The sequence below is a fragment of the Aythya fuligula genome, chromosome 5, assembly GCF_009819795.1.
Source record: "Aythya fuligula isolate bAytFul2 chromosome 5, bAytFul2.pri, whole genome shotgun sequence".
Classification (NCBI taxonomy): Eukaryota; Metazoa; Chordata; class Aves; order Anseriformes; family Anatidae; genus Aythya; species Aythya fuligula.
The window spans coordinates 1788299-1806076 of record NC_045563.1 but is presented as its reverse complement, the minus strand read 5'-3'; the positions used below and the strand labels follow the sequence as shown (position 1 = coordinate 1806076).

The 17778-nt window shown below is 45.7% G+C and overlaps 1 protein-coding gene across 1 annotated transcript in view; it reads left to right on the top strand.

Annotated features, from left to right (window-relative positions):
* Window positions 1–17778, top strand: part of MDGA2 (MAM domain containing glycosylphosphatidylinositol anchor 2) — a 340235-nt gene that overhangs the window by 282698 nt on the left and 39759 nt on the right. Inside the window, exon 10 of the mRNA XM_032187749.1 lies at window positions 2138–2286. Coding sequence (XP_032043640.1) covers window positions 2138–2286 — 149 coding nt within the window. The remainder of the gene's footprint in view (window positions 1–2137; window positions 2287–17778) is intronic.

The window sequence follows — 17778 nt, the reverse complement described above, 5'->3', positions numbered from 1 at the left end:
AGAGGATGACACAGCCAAAGGTAAAAGATTACTCAGTAACCACAAGATATTGACAATCTTTTTCCTTTCTCTTTTCCCCTTTTCTCATTACCTTTCTGATGACTGAAGTTTTGAGACATCTATGGCAAAACGCTTCCCATCCGTCTCTAACAATACCTTGTGTATTTTGGCACACACTCCTAATACCCAAATTTAAGGAGCTGAGTAGTGAATGCACACCCTTCTCCTAGGTCTACATGAGCAGGCAACTCACATCTTCTCCTGAGGCCACCCTGTGTTGTTCATTGCATTTCATAATTACTTCCACTGGCAAAATCTCCCCACGGAACAAGAACAGGTATGAGCTTTGGGATGTGGAAAGACCTCATTTTGCTTCTGGTTTTGTCTAATGCCAAGTGTCTTGTAGACCTTTAATGGGAGAACATCACCTGCAAATGTTTCTGTTTCCCGTGCTTCGTCTCCTTTTTGCACAATTCAGGTGATAAAATGCCATGTTTAACACAGCAGAACCTGGTTTGTGTTTGCCATGTCCTATTCCTAACAGTACTGCTCTTGAACCATAGGAAGTTCAAAGAAAAAAGGCAGAGCCATGCAGGGCAAGGATGGACCTGTCCCATGAATGATAGTTGGTTTTGACTTGGGGCTTTCTTCCAGTTGTACCTTGCAGGGCAAAAACTGGTGGTTAACCAAGCTTCCTACAAGTCCAGCTGTAAAAACTTGTTTTGAGTATATCCAAACTTTGTGGTTTTTTTTTTTTTTTTTTTTTTTTTTTTTTTTTTTTTTTTTTTACTTTAAGAAACTGAAGCAACATTGTGGCGGTGGTGTGATGTGCTAAATAAAAGATCAATGAAAAATGACTCAAAAATAGAAAGCTGATGAGTGTCTCTCTGGCATGTGTGTGTGTGTGCTCTTTCACTTCTGAAACACATTGTTCCTTTAGGTCAAGTCCACCGAGAGTTCTGGGGTATGCTCTAACTGTGCATTTTAAGGAAACATTGTCCCCTCAAAGGTTTTTGGGGCAGCTCTAATTTCAGATGCCCCTAACCCTACCAAGTCTTATGAGGAGCCTTTGTGGGTTTGCTTGCACAGCGGTGCCTGGTGGTACAGGCTCTGGGATGGTGCCTGCAGCTCCAGCTATGACTCTAGCAAGTCCTGTGTCTAATAGTTCCTGTGAGACATCTGCTACCCCGGTTAGACATCTCAGCTACCCCAGTACACCTCAGATGCCACTGCATGCCTATGGTTGGGCAACCAGATTGGGCACTCTATCTCATTTTTGCTATTATACACAAATCACTCTTTATGGGACACCCTAGAGGCCACAAAGGTACTTTACCTGTGAAGGTGTCACTGGTATTCATGGGTTTAAAAGAAACTCAAATTTAATGAATTCAAATAGTGTTTTGTCATATGTTTGGGGAATCGTGCTTAGGTTTTTCACCTTTATAAAGGAAGAAGGCTGTAATAGCTTTCTGTGAAATGTCCGTGTACCCAGGATGCACAGTGAGATGTCATTTTCCCCTCTGTATCTCTTGTGCAGATTGGGATGTTCTGCTAAATAATGTACATAATGCTGTAAGTCTGCACATCTGTGGTGTTACAAAAGATGGCTTATGTACATTTTCACTAGGGAGGTGGGAGAGGAGAAGATGCGATGAAGGCAGCAGTCGCTGGAAATATCCATCTTGTATTTCCCAGCTCACGGATGTCATTTTGTATTATTTGTGCCAGGTACAGCAGCTGTCACTGAGTCTTACCCTGCTCAGTGCAGTGCAGCTTGTTTTGATATCTCTATTTTAATCAGCTGGGCCATGAAAAATTAGTGCAGAGCTGTGTTACATCGCTCCAGCTTGGCTTTGTTAGAAGCTCAATGATTTTTTCCCCTTCCCTGCTCACACCTGGGCCAAGGATGCCATGGAGCAATCAATGATAAAGGCAAACCATTGCCACGACTCTTTTTAAAAAGGATGGAGGCTGATAATTCCAAAATGTGTTTCTGGAAGATGTTTAACAGAATGACTCAAAATGCAGGGAGATGAGGGCGGTTACAGGCTGGGTATCAACGCTTGGCTCCCAAACTGCCTGTCTGATCATTTTGGTTTCTTTCTTTTCCCTTTTTTGTTGCTGTCCCCTGCAGGCAAAGCCTATGCCCCCGAGTTCTACTACGACACTTACAACCCCCTGTGGCAGAACAGACCCCGTGTTTACTCCTACAGCCTCCAGTGGACCCAGATGAACCCCGATGCTGTGGACCGCATCCTTGCCTATCGCCTAGGGATCAGGCAGGTGAGGAGAGAAATTGGTTCATACGGGAGGTGTCTTTTGATGTGCTGACCTCTGTGAAGGCAGCCTGGCCTTATTTTATTTTATTCTATTCATTTGTGTTTATTTTGTTTTACTTTACATTATTGATTCATTTTCCTCCCTCCTTTCACATTCTGTGAATCGGAGTCATTTCTCCTCCTTCTGGAAGATTTGCTGCCATCTTGCAGGAGTAGTCCTCTGCCGTGTGCACATCCTGGAAACTAATTTGCATATTTCCAGTGTGAAATGCAGAGATTAAAAAGCTGTTCCTCAGGTTTGCAAAGGCTGCGGCTCAAGATACACTGGGAAGATTGCATAAAAGAAGCTTGCAATGAAATTAAACTTTTTTTTATCTCTATGTATCTATATATCTTATATTAGATCTTCCATGTAAATTAATACACACAGGAATAGCTGTAGCTTTGCTACCAAAACGTGTAGTGATCCTTGAGAACTGACATCTTCCTTGACCACATTAAAGCTGATCACAGATGGGCCTTTGTAGATTCGCGATGAACTTATCAGTGGGATTTGGCTCCCTTAAGGATGTGTGGGACCAACCTGCTTGCGGAGGAATTGATAGTCATCACCATTAATTCACCCCGTCACAACTTTAAAGGAAAAATATCATGTCTTCTTTTAAAGTGATCACTACAAAGCTTGAGTTTTAATAGTCAATTAAATTGAAAGAACCAATTTGTGCATTGCTTAAACTCAATTATTAAATTGGAACACCTCTCCCTTACTCTGCTTCATGGGGCACCTAATGTTTGTTCACGCTTGTGCTTTCCTCCAGATAAGTCCATACAAAAAAAGTCTGTGTTCTGAAGGCAAAAAATGTGCCATACCATTTATCCATGATCCTGTCTAGGTTCTGTCCATGCGAAACTCTACAGATATGCCAGACGCCGATGTTGCCAGCTCGATTTTGGGCTTTGCTAGGCTTTCTCAAGGAAAATATGCATTGTTTGAAATGATGCTCCTTGCTATGGACGCCTCCTTGGCCACCACGCTCACCTCCGAGTCGCCTGTTACCCATTGGGCTGCCAGCCTTTGGCAGAGCGAGGTGAGCACAGAGAGGAAGCTGTGCCGAGCTGTGCCATGTCACACATGTCCCCAGCTCCCAGCCCGGGCCTGCTGCCATTAAATGAAGATGTTTCACTATATAGCTGGGACAGTCCGCCAGATATTGTTTGGGTCTTGTTTTGCACCCTCCTGTTGAGCTTGCCTTTCTTAAATAATACTCGAATTGATTGAATGAGAAAAGTACACGTTTGGGTGTTCAATGCCTGAGATAATAGTCTGTGTGGGGAGAATAGAAAACAGGGATTAAGGCCAATTCTTGAAGATGTATATAGATATCGAAAATTTGAGTGCACAACGTATTTTGTTATCCCACAGATCTCCTGCTGGGATGAGCTTAGCAAGCTGCAAACCAAATACCCAAGTTGAGCACGTTGCTGATGCTGAGCGGATGGGGCTTTGCATGGCACAGTGTTAGAGCTGCCTGGGACAGGTCCCCAAGCAGCTCTGACACCTGGCAGGTGCTGGCTCAGAGTCTGCTTCTGCCTGAATCTGACTCATTTGGAATGAAAATCAGTGACTTTTAATAAATATTTATGCAACTCTTTGCATCATTGGGTACAAATCAGTTCTGTTACTCCCAGTACCCAAGAGGAACTATTAAATGTAAAAAAGAATTTGCTGAAGTAAAAAAAATAATAACAATGAAATTAGTGGCATTAGGGTCTTTAGCTTCTTCTTTTTTTTTTTTTTTTTTTTTTTTTTTTTTTCCATTTGTCCTGGTTTCAGTTAGCACAGAATTAATTTTCTTCCTAGTAGCTGGTGGAATGCTGTGTTTTGGCTTAGAATGAGAAGAGTGCTGATAACACCCCGATGCTTTAATTGTTGCAGAGCAGTGCTTATACTAAGCCAAGGACATCTCAGCCTTTGCTCTGTCCTGCCAACGGGCAGGCTGGGGGGTGCAGTAAGAGCTGGGAGGGGACAGACCCAGGACAGGTGACCCAAACTAGCCAAAGGGGTATTCCATACCATCTGACGTCATGCTAAACAATATATAGGGGTGGCTAGCCGGGGGGAGGGGGCCGGACTGCTCGGGGTTAGGCTGGGCATCGGTCAGCGGGTGGTGAGCAATTGCATTGTGCATCACTTGTTTGTACATACTATTATTACTTTCGTATTATCACCATTGTATCATCATTATTATTATTATTATTATTATTTTCCTGTCTTATTAAACTGTCTTTATCTCAACTCACGGGCTTCACTTTCCATTTCTCTCCCCCGTCCCAGAGAGGGAGGGGGGAGGGTGAGCGAACGGCTGCGTGGTGTTTAGCTGCCAGCCGGGTTAAACCACGACAGTCTTTTTGGCGCCCAACGTGGGGCACGAAAGGTTGAGATAACGGCAGATCTGACCAGAGTGTGTTAAACTAAAATTGGTATAAGTATTAGACCTGCTTAATAGTCACTTGTCATAATGCTGATTGCTTTAATCTCAACTGTGCTGCGCCTGTTTTCCAAATTGAGTATTATAGCACGTTATTTTCCGTATGTGCTCTCTGTCATGTTGTTTATCCTCTCCGGGCCCTGGTTTCAGACCATTATGGTACTGTGTGTTGTATCAGTGGCTTATGAGATGATGAAATATCTGGCCATGACTCTAACCTGGTATTTGTACTCAGTAACATCTTCGATTCTATACTTTGGAAACTGTATTTTGGAAACTATTAGCAATTGTATCTGTTGCCTTTTTTCATTAGGGAGTCAATCTGTGGAGGGGAAAGGGGAAGATAATTTTTCTTACTTGATCACTCTCCCTTTCTCCTTCACCACCCCTGTACCCTCCTTGATCACTCTCCCTTCCTCCTTCACCACCCTCTTATCCTCCGAGTTTATTACAATAGCTCTCCAAGATATTGAATATCCTTGGGATACTCAGACCAGCATAGTCCTGTTGTTCTGCCTCCTGAATGCACTTCAGGTTCTGCTTAAAGTTAAACAACTACTTAGGAAGCTCATCCGGAGATCTGCCCGGAGGCAGTATAGTTGTGGGTGGCAGGGAGTATGGGAGGATATGGGCAGGCATCTAGACCAGTTGGCACCCCCAGTGTTTTGGAAATTCACCCCTGAACAAGTGCAAAATCCTCAAAAACTGGCAGAATGCTTGAATAAAAGGTGTAATGATTCTGGCAGTTCCAAAGTAACACAAATCATTGTAACATGCTGGGGCCTGGCTTACGCCTATCGAGCTGCCATGGATACTGCTATCAACTTAGTGACAGACCCTGCGGCCACTCCAAGTCCCGTGACAGATCCAACGGCCACTGTGACCCCTACGGTGGACTCTGCAGCCGCTCCAGTCCCAGCTTCTGCAGATGCTCCAGTCCCAGCTTCTGCAGATGCTCCAGTCCCAGCTCCTGCAGCCACTCCAGTCCCAGCTCCTGCAGCCGCTCCAGTCCCAGCTCCTGCAGCCGCTCCAGTCCCAGTTCCTGCAGTCGCTCCAGCTCCAGCTCCTGAAGCCGCTCCAGCTCCAGCTCCTGCAGCTGCTCCAGTCCCAGTTCCTGAAGCCGCTCCAGCTCCAGCTCCTGCAGCTGCTCCAGTCCCAGTTCCTGCAGTCGCTCCAGTTCCAGCTCCGGCCGCTACTCCAGTCCCAGTTCCTGCAACTGCTCCAGTCCCAGCTCCTGAAGTCGCTCCAGCTCCAGCTCCTGAAGCTGCTCCAGCTCCAGCTCCTACTGCTGCTCCAGTCCCAGCTCCTGCAACTGCTCCAGCTCCAACTCCAGCTCCTGTAGCCGCTACAGCTCCGGTTCCTGCAACTGCTCCAGCTCCTGTAGCCGCTCCAGCTCCTGTGGCCGTGTCAGAGAAACGAGCTGTAGCAGTGCAAGTTGACCCTGCAGAGGGCATTCCAACCCCTGTGGCAGACCCTGTAACAAAGTCAGAGAAACGAGCAGTAGCAGTGCAAGCTGCCCCTGTAGAGAAGGTGAAAATATGGTATAGAAATTCAAGTCGTTTAGAACGCAGAGAGTCTTCTGCCAATCCAGGTAAGGCTTCTGCCAAAACTAAGTATAGAGATGACGAAGATGATGACGACGCTGGGCCGTCAAGGATTCAGGAGGAGGAAGATGAGGATGCCGAAAGAGCAACAGTAACTACCCGAAGCCTAAACGAGCGCGAGCTACGAGATGTGCGAAAAGATTTTGGTCGCTGTATAGGTGAGCAGCTTGTCACCTGGCTGCTCCGGTGCTGGGACTCTGGAGCCAATTGTGTGGAATTAGACGGCAGGGAAGCCAAGCGGCTGGGATCCCTTGCTCGAGACGCCGGCATTGACAAAGCAATTGCAGATGGAGCACGACCCACCAGCCTCTGGAGGCGTCTCCTCTCAGCTGTGAGGGAAAGGTATCCCTTCAAGGAAGATATTTTATGTCTACCAGGCAAGTGGACCACTATGGAGAAGGGAATCCAGTACCTGAGGGAATTAGCCGTACGGGAAGTGATTTATGAGGATCCAGACCTCAAACAAACATCCACAGATCCAGATGAAGTCAAGTGTACACGACCCATGTGGCGGAAGTTTGTACGGAGTGCACCATCATCATATGCCAGCTCATTGGCAATAATGGCCTGGAAAGAGGATGAGGAACCCACAGTGGGTGAAGCGGCTAAACAACTCCGGCAGTACGAAGAAAGTCTCTCCTCTTCCTTACAGGCCTGCGTCTCAGCTGTGGAGAAACTTTCTGAAAAGGTTCACCAACTTGAAGAGAATCTATTGTCCTCCCCACCTGAACCAACCAGTGCCCACCGACCAAAGGAGAACACTTGGGAGAAACTTTCTGAAAAGGTTCACCAACTTGAAGAGAGATTATTCTCCTTCGCACCTGTACAAAGCAGTGTCTCAGCTGTCAGGGGTAGGCGTTCACCCACACAAGGAAGACGATATGGTGGGTACTCACCCCGTGCCACCCTGTGGTTTTACTTACGAGACCATGGAGAGGACATGAGAAAGTGGGATGGAAAATCTACCGCGACCCTAGAGGCACGGGTACGTGAGTTGCAAAAGAAAACAATCAGGAAAAAGGGATTCTCCGAAAAGTTTGCTGCTCCAACTTCCAGCAGACAGTCCTTCAAACACAGAAACGAGGAAGATTCTGACCAGGATTAGGGGGGCCCTGCCTCCAGCCAGGGGGAGGAAAGGGACAATCGAGTTTATTGGACTGTGTGGATTCGATGGCCTGGCACATCACGCGCACAGAAGTATAAGGCTTTAGTAGACACCGGTGCACAATGTACTATAATGCCATCGAGCTATAAAGGACCAGAGCCCATCTATATTTGTGGAGTGACAGGGGGATCTCAGCAGTTGACTGTATTGGAGGCTGAAGTGAGTCTGACTGGGAATGAGTGGGAAAAGCACCGCATTGTGACTGGTCCGGATGCTCCATGTATCCTTGGCATAGACTATCTTAGAAGAGGATACTGCAAGGACCCAAAAGGGTTCCGGTGGGCTTTTGGTATTGCTGCCTTAGAGACAGAGGGCATTAAACAATTATCTACCTTGCCTGGTCTCTCAGAGGACCCTTCTGTTGTGGGGTTGCTGAGGGTCGAAGAACAGCAAGTGCCAATTGCTACCACAACTGTGCACCGGCGGCAATATCGCACCAACCGAGACTCCCTGATTCCCATCCATAAGCTAATTCGTCAATTGGAGAGCCAAGGAGTGATCAGCAAGACTCATTCACCTTTCAATAGTCCCATATGGCCAGTGCGAAAGTCTAATGGCGAGTGGAGACTAACAGTGGACTATCGCGGCCTGAACGAAGTCACGCCACCACTGAGTGCTGCAGTGCCGGACATGCTGGAACTTCAGTATGAACTTGAATCGAAGGCAGCCAAGTGGTACGCCACAATTGATATCGCTAATGCATTTTTCTCCATCCCTCTAGCAGCAGAGTGCAGGCCACAATTTGCCTTCACTTGGAGGGGAGTCCAATATACCTGGAATAGGCTGCCCCAGGGGTGGAAACACAGCCCTACCATTTGCCATGGGCTGATCCAGTCTGCACTAGAGCAGGGGGAAGCTCCTGAACACCTGCAGTACATCGATGACATTATTGTGTGGGGTGACACAGCAGAGGAAGTTTTCGAGAAAGGGAAGAAAATAGTCCAAATCCTTCTGAAAGCCGGTTTTGCCATAAAACAAAATAAAGTCAAAGGACCTGCACGGGAGATCCAGTTTTTAGGAATAAAATGGCAAGATGGACGTCGTCAAATCCCAATGGATGTGATCAACAAAATAACAGCTATGTCTCCACCAACTAACAAAAAAGAAACACAGACTTTCCTAGGTGTTGTGGGGTTTTGGAGAATGCACATCCCAAATTACAGTCTGATTGTAAACCCACTCTACCAAGTAACTCGTAAGAAGAATGAGTTTGAATGGGGCCCTGAACAACGACAAGCCTTTGAACAAATCAAGCAGGAAATAGTCCATGCAGTAGCCCTTGGGCCAGTTCGAACAGGACCAGATGTAAAGAATGTGCTCTACACTGCAGCCGGGGAGAACGGCCCCACCTGGAGCCTCTGGCAGAAAGAACCTGGGGAAACTCGAGGTCGGCCTCTGGGGTTTTGGAGTCGGGGATACAGAGGATCTGAGGCCCGCTATACTCCAACTGAAAAGGAGATATTGGCAGCATATGAAGGAGTTCGATCTGCTTCGGAGGTGGTCGGTACTGAAGCGCAGCTCCTCCTAGCACCCCGATTACCGGTACTAGGCTGGATGTTCAAGGGAAGGGTCCCCTCTACGCATCATGCAACTGATGCTACATGGAGCAAGTGGGTTGCACTGATTACTCAGCGGGCTCGAATAGGAAACCCCAGTCGCCCAGGAATATTGGAAGTGATCATGGACTGGCCAGAAGGCAAATACTTTGGGATATCATCAGAGGAGGAGGTGGGTCGTGCTGAAGAAGCCCCACTGTACAACCAGTTGCCAGAGAATGAAAAGAAATATGCCCTGTTCACTGATGGGTCCTGTCGTATTGTGGGGAAGCATCGGAGATGGAAGGCTGCTGTATGGAGTCCTACGCGACGAGTTGCAGAAGCTGCTGAGGGAGAAGGTGAATCGAGTCAGTTTGCAGAAGTGAAAGCCATTCAGCTGGCTTTAGACATTGCTGAACGAGAAAAATGGCCAGTTCTCTATCTCTACACCGATTCATGGATGGTAGCAAATGCCCTGTGGGGATGGTTACAGCAATGGAAGCAAAACAACTGGCAGCGTAGGGGCAAACCTATCTGGGCTGCTGCATTGTGGCAAGATATTGCTGCTCGGGTAGAGAACCTGGCTGTGAAAGTACGCCACGTAGATGCTCATGTGCCCAAGAATCGGGCTACTGAAGAACATCAAAACAACCAGCAGGTGGATCAGGCTGCTAAGATTGAAGTAGCTCAGGTGGACCTGGATTGGCAGCATAAAGGTGAATTATTTATAGCCCGATGGGCCCATGACACCTCAGGCCATCAAGGTAGAGATGCAACATACAGATGGGCTCGTGATCGAGGGGTGGACTTGACCATGGACGCTATAGCACAGGTTATTCATGACTGTGAAACATGTGCTGCAATCAAGCAAGCCAAACGGTCAAAGCCTCTTTGGTATGGAGGACGATGGCTGAAATATAAATATGGAGAGGCCTGGCAGATTGATTACATCACACTCCCTCAAACTCGCAATGGCAAGCGCCACGTACTTACAATGGTGGAAGCAACCACCGGATGGCTGGAAACATATCCTGTGCCTCATGCTACCGCCCGGAACACCATCCTGGGCCTTGAAAAGCAAGTCCTATGGCGACACGGCACCCCAGAAAGAATAGAATCAGACAATGGGACTCACTTCCGAAACAACCTTATAGACACTTGGGCCAAAGAACATGGTATTGAATGGGTGTATCACATCCCCTATCATGCACCAGCCTCCGGGAAAGTTGAACGATACAATGGCCTGTTAAAGACTACCTTGAAAGCAATGGGCGCTGGGACGTTCAAAAACTGGGATACGCATTTGGCAAAGGCCACCTGGTTAGTCAATACTAGGGGATCTACCAACCGAGCTGGACCTGCCCAATCAAACCTGTTACGTACTGTAGATGGGGATAAAGTTCCTGTAGTGCATGTAAAAAATATGCTGGGTAAAACAGTCTGGGCTACTCCTGCCTCAGGAAAAGGCAAACCTATTCGTGGAATTGTTTTCGCTCAGGGACCTGGATATACTTGGTGGGTAATGCAAAAGAACGGAGAGGTCCGGTGTGTACCTCAAGGAGATTTAATACTAGGTGAGAATAGCCCATGAACTGAATTGCACCATGTTAAATAGTATATTATACTGTATATTATCACTACCATGATTACTATAGGTGACTAATTAGAATGTATGGAAAAGAGTGTAACCTGAGCATGACATAAATGGTATGGAATAAGGGGTGGATAGATGTCCTGGTTTCAGTTAGCACAGAATTAATTTTCTTCCTAGTAGCTGGTGGAATGCTGTGTTTTGGCTTAGAATGAGAAGAGTGCTGATAACACCCCGATGCTTTAATTGTTGCAGAGCAGTGCTTATACTAAGCCAAGGACATCTCAGCCTTTGCTCTGTCCTGCCAACGGGCAGGCTGGGGGGTGCAGTAAGAGCTGGGAGGGGACAGACCCAGGACAGGTGACCCAAACTAGCCAAAGGGGTATTCCATACCATCTGACGTCATGCTAAACAATATATAGGGGTGGCTAGCCGGGGGGAGGGGGCCGGACTGCTCGGGGTTAGGCTGGGCATCGGTCAGCGGGTGGTGAGCAATTGCATTGTGCATCACTTGTTTGTACATACTATTATTACTTTCGTATTATCACCATTGTATCATCATTATTATTATTATTATTATTATTTTCCTGTCTTATTAAACTGTCTTTATCTCAACTCACGGGCTTCACTTTCCATTTCTCTCCCCCGTCCCAGAGAGGGAGGGGGGAGGGTGAGCGAACGGCTGCGTGGTGTTTAGCTGCCAGCCGGGTTAAACCACGACACCATTTCATTTTAACTTACTTTTAATTACCTATTTTTGGTACTTAAAATTAGTAGTTACTTTAATTACCTCAACAATCCACTCTCAGGTTAATCAAAATACGTTCCTTTCCTCTGTCTGAAGCCACGTTTAAAATTTGGGTAATTTAGAAACCAGTGAGCCATCCGGACACACATCCATTACTGCAGTAATTCCCCCTAAAAGATGGGTGATAATTAAAGTCGTTACCTCCTCTGACACCTGCCACTACTTGTTACCAGCACGTTGCCCTCTGAAACGTCTGTGTTTAGATAATTTATTTGAGTTAGCAGTGCATTTTTGACAGGGTTTTGCTATTCTTATGTGACTACATTTCTGAACATTTTTATTTTCTAACGCATTGCAAAACATTGCTGGTGGGCTACATTGGGTCGGTGTGTTGGCGTCTGCTTGTGGTCAGCTGAATGGCATTGCCTTTATTTTGTTAGTAAATGGTTTTTGTATTAAGAATGTTAACATCTGAGTCCAAAGGCCTGTTTCTCTATACCTGACTTATATTTCCACTTCACTTAAGAAAGACTCCAGGCAGTATTTGGGGAATACTTGTGGGATTTGTGGGATTTCAGTGGACTGGGATGGATGAGGTACAGAGCTGCGCTGGCTCCTGGCCGGTGGAGCCAGGTGGGCTTGAGGGCCCCAGGCCCTATAAAAGCACACAGACAGCAGCTCTTACACTCACTCGACAAGGAAACCCTATGGCTGTATAGTTGGTGCCTCATTTTTTAGCAGTGACTACTGTTAAGGAGGAGCAGAACCATGTGCACTGCTCAGCAGCTGGATGCTGTGTCGCAGCAGGTGGGGCAGATTCTGCAGCTCAGCGTCCTCAAAGCCAATTAAAGCCCAGCACCGAGAGGCCACTCTCCATGTGCTGTGTCAACTAGAAAAACCCTGTGCTTCTTAAAAAGTCCTGTTACAGAAAGAATTCCCAAAATGCAACAACAGAAGAGAGGAGAAAGCAAAGTGCTCTAAAATAATTGCTGCTCCTCCTGGATCCTCCCAGGAGGGAGCATCCACCACACGCTGCCATGCCATCAGGACACACTCGACATAGAAACTGCTACCATCACTGAGCTTCATGGGCAGTTTGTAGCTTTAAATAAAGGCATGGGGGGAGACCTATAAAATTCTCTTAATGGAAGACACACAGATACCTTAGCTCCACACAGCTTGCCTTTCTTCCCTGCCTTGCTGGAGAGAGGCAAACGGAACAAAATTCTTTTCATCACATACCCTTCCCTGACCTCAGCGTGGCCCAGCTCCTTTGCTTCAGCACCAGTTTCCCCTGCTTTTTGCCTGTATTGCACCTTTGGCACTGGAAGCTTCTCGCCAGTTTCTAGTTTCTGTTGCCAGCAAAATTTCTCAAAACTTTGCTCATCTGAACTGGTCAAGGCAGAGGCATCTCCACCTCTATAGTCCTGCTACATGCCAGCCAGCAGAAATATCTTCCTGTTGTTATAATGCTATATAAGCTAATAATTCCTAGCAGAGCAATTTGTCTTTTTAATGAAGAAAGAACCTGGCTATGCCGTACTTTATTATCAGGCTTCTTTGCCCTTTAAAACTTTAATTATTAAGCACATCCTTTGCATTGTTTTCTGCAACTGTCAGGCAAATACAAAAATGGATCTAAAGCACTCAGCATTGTATAAAACCTCTTATTTTTATAAAATGAAATTTTAAAATGTTAATGTTACAGACTTGGAGCTTTTTCCAGGCTGGCAGTGAAGGAGAACACATTCCTGAGCCCAGAGGAACACATTGTTCTAGTGCTTCAGAGCTTCCCTAAAAATGTTCCCATTGGTGAAGGGGAAATTTGAACACAAGTTTGAGCAGAAAAAATAAGAAATGCATAGAGCAGCAAAGCAGGTCCCTTTGAAATGCTCGTTTATGATTACCACAGTCTTGTATGAGAGTAAGTTGGAAATTGGGGATAGAGAAGGGCACGGTCAAGAGAAGTAGGTAAGAGTCTATGGTCACTTGTCAAAGCATGTGGGCAATACAATTTGTGCTTGAAAATACAGATCTGACAGCAGAGGAAGAAGAGCATATGAACTGAATTCATCTCAGCAATCCCAACATAGTCGTGGAGGGGTTTGAAGGTGATGGAGAGATGGGAGGGATAATCAAAAATCTTGGAATTACCTTGTAGCTAGAAAAAGTTGAAATTGAGAGTCTGGGAAAATGATCTCACTTTACTGCTTTGAAAAACCTCCAAAGAAATCAAACTTTGACTCCAGACTGCTCGCGTGAAGTGGCTGCAGATTTCTCTCTGTTCCCAAATCAACTTCACTCTGAGTGAATTATGATAAAAAAGGGAAGGAGGCATAAACAAACCACCCACCTCACCTTCACTTGGATTTGAAGCAAGCAAGTCTGGGAAGACTACTTGTTAAGAAGCCTCCAGCAGCACTTTTTAAAATTCATTTTATTTTAGTTTACTGTCACCTGCTCTACAGGACCACATCCATGCAGCATTCACACAGTCTGGTTACTTCAAAGACCCCTTCAGGCCCCATCTGTCTGGTGCAGTGACCAAAATAAGTAGTAATTTATTAAAAATACAGGGATTTGGGCATCTTTGCATTCTGTGAGCACAGTGGCCAGCCACATGGGGCTTTCTTTAATTTCTTAAAGTCCCTGGAATAGGGCTACGAGGCTCCACCTCGTATGAGTCACCAGAAGAGTGCTTCATATTTCTGTCAGAGCCTGCATCCTGTCACATACCTTGTCACTAGCAGTAAAATACAGGCACGTCTCGGGCACAAGAGGATAATTTAATGGTAGGAAAGCACGACACGGAAGAAACTTGTTCAGCATTTTCAACAGAGGTTAAAGGAACGCCGAGGGAAACCACAGTGAGAGCTCTAGGGAAGTTGTTTGAGAAAAGTACAGAGCTTGGTTTAACGCCAAATCAGGGAAACTAAGAAAGTCAAGATTGGGAGAGGATAGGTGCCATCAGGGGAAGAGGCAATCACAAGGAAAAATAAGTGTCATTTTTCTGCCTGTAGAGTGAAAATGGAAATAGATGAATGGGAATCATGTATTTACTAAAATAACATACTTAGAATGAAAGCCACTTATGAGAAATTTATGTATTTTAGCAAACTCAAGGCCCCCACCTGATGGGTACTCATTTTGCAAACATTCCTTCTATCAGGATCGTGGTGCTGTCATCACGAAATCAATCTATTGCAGTGGGAAAGATGTTTGCAAGCTTGGTGTTTTCTTTTGTTATGCTACAGAAAATTTACAGTAGCAGTACATCAAAATGTATATAGAAATTTGATTCAGAGCCATTCACAAATAAGTACTCACATCTGTAGTAATTAATTTTAGCAGGGGAAGTGGGAGAGTTGAAAAGGCTAATTCAAATGTATATGGGAATATTTCTAATGTTTTCATGAAACATTTTAAGCATTCTTCTGCAGAGGGAAATAGCTGTTCTGAGGATTTCTTCACAGCGTGCATTTCCTTTAGGAAGTCTAAACGAGGCTTTGCTGTTCTCCTCTTATATCTGCACTTGTGAAATTAGAGACAGAGAATTTAGCAAAAAAAAAGTAGTGCAACATTCAGAGGCACGATTCTTATTGATTTTCTTGGGGTTGGTAAATTGAATTAGAGAAGCAATGGCTCTGTTTTACAATTTTCAGTTTGCAATGTTGATGCTTGTTATGCTTGTTCTTCACAGAACCGAGGGTTGCCTTTCAAAACAGCAAGCTGAGGGCTGTCATTTGAGAGTTGTACCAAATTCTTTTAGTTGCCATTTAAAAAATACGGCTACTTCTCCCAATTTTCTGATAGATAAGGCAAATGTCTATGCATATTTTTGGGGGAAAAAAATTGTAATGACTTAAGAAGTCAGAGGTAGAAGTTAAATACGTAAATACATCTTTTGCTGTCAGGTGCTGATGTCCTGACTCTGATCCCATGGTGTCCTGGCTGACAAAGATGCTCCTGCCTTTATCCACACTCCTGTATTGGGCGTTGAGCTGTGGGTCCCCAGAGCTGCCGGTGTGCTTGTGTTGGAGGTAGCTGGCTGTGTTTGCTAGCAATGCAAACAGAAGTCCCAGGCAGAATATGGCCATTCTCATTAGCACAAAATTTGCACCATAAAGCAGAACTCCTTTTCTTCACAAAAAAACTTTCAGCAAAATTTGACATAGTCATTGGATCAACACAATTGCTGCCTGCTGGGACTGCCTTGGTTGGGTTTTTGTTATATGAGCAAACTGAAATAAACTCTTGCTATTTCATTACCGATTTCAGTACCTAATTTACATTAACTTTTTGGCCTGGCTTCTTAAAGAAACAAGACCCAGAAGACTTTCCTGCCTGTGTCTGTCCATCTGTCCTACTGTCACTCTCAGTGGTTTCGGAACCCAGCTCTTCATTTGGGTCAAATCTGATGGGGAATAGAGGTGCAGCAGATCCGGAGGGCCCCACCAGTACTCTGACAGCATGTGGATGGGATAAGGAGAAAGACATCATTATGGAAAAAATTGAAAGGCAAGATCACATTAATCAAAAAACAAAACAAAACTAAACAAAAAGAAAAGAAAAAACTTGTTAATGGGGCAAAGTGTATGAATTCTCTGACTTTGTAGCCAGGTCTGTGAAACCCCCTCCTGAGCCAGGGAGCTCCATGGCCAAGTCTCCTTCTTGACTTCTTCCAGCAACGTGCAAGCAGTAATTTCCTAAAGAACAAACCCTCCCTGGGCAGGAGGTGGTCACTACACTCGTGTGCTTCAGGCAGAGACAGGAATGTAGCCTGAGGCTTTCACTGCACCTTTCGCTTCAATGAAAAAGAGTAGAGACAAGCTCGTACTCAGCACTCTGAGCTCCCACCCAGCATTGCCCGAGTCTGTAGTGCTTTGGTCAGTGCATGGTTGTCACACTCGGTTCTCATTTACTCTGGCTCAGCAGGAAAATCTGCAGTATGAATTGATTACTGCTGACAAACGCAGTGCATCAGTCAAACTTTAGGGAAGATGCAGGAGAAAATGGATTGAATTGAAGAGCAATTTAGTGAGAGAATTACTCAAGCTAGAGGAATTTATTTCTGTAAACAAGTTACTTGCTTTTGACTACATTTAAACACTTGAGGTAGGGTAGAGGCTCCCTTTGCAGGTGTACCCATGTGTGCACTGAAGCACAGCTCTGGCCGGGAGTGGTGCAGTCAGAGCCATGTGTGGCTGAGCAGCGCGTTTCATCCTCAGTGTCCAGCCCAGGGGTTTTCTGCAAGTTGCTGAGCCAGGTGGGCACCCCTCCAGAAGAAACTATACATTCCTGTAATGCAAAAGTGTCTCAAAAAATGCCTGTAAGTGACAACATTGGTTTTGTTTGTGTTGTTTCCATACGATGTCATACCGTTTCTCAAAAATATTAAAGGATTTGCAAAATAGAGGAATGAATCTTTGAAAACTGAAGATCTACACAAAAAATTAAGTCATATGTCATCGAGCAAATGCATGACAAGTAAAGAGTTGTGCTTGGCATGCAGTGTTCTTTTCAACATAGTAAAAGATAGCATAAATAACTGCAGCTATAACTTAGTATTGGAAGGGGCCTGTGAGTGTTACAGAAATTTAATTTAGATGAAGGAAGCATTCTCTTTAGTGAAGATAGTTTCAGATGCCTAGGAATGGTTTTATACTAGAATAAGGTAGATTTAGACTAGATATAAGGCAGAAGTTCTTCCCTCAGAGGGCAGTGAGGCCCTGACACGGGGGGCTGGAACTGGATGGATTTTAAGGTCCCTTGAGCAGCAGCCCCAGCCACGGCATCCACACACACAGGAGGCACTCAAAGAGCCCCACTCCTGAGATCACCAAGTGCCCCCAAATTAAATAATGCCAGGACTGAGCTCTCAGACTGGCTCTGGAAGTGTTGCTCTCTGAATGAGCCTCACCTTTTTCCTTGTGATGGCTCCACCTGTATCCTTGCATCTTCTTTGCTGTCCCACATGCAAGACCTGCCCTAAGGGCACCCCCTGTGTTCTCCCCATGTCAGCAGGATACAGCCCTGCAGCCCTTATTTCATGGGCTACAGTGAACCCATTGGCACCACTTCTCTCTGAGATGAGTTTAGGAAACTGAAACGTGGAGAATGGTCAGAAATACTCAGTGCTGGTAGGGCTTGCCTTGGGAAAGGGACTTTTACCTCTGCATATTTAAAGGCAGCATCCTGATTCACGCTTAGAGGCGCTTCACTGGAGTTGCACAGGCAGCCTGAAATCTGGGTGTCCCATGTCACCGAGAGGGACACCAGGACCCTCATGCTGGACTGTGGTGTGCAGTGTATCTGCAGACCCATCTGGGCCTTTGTGTGCTCCTCAGTGGATGGCTTAGGGATC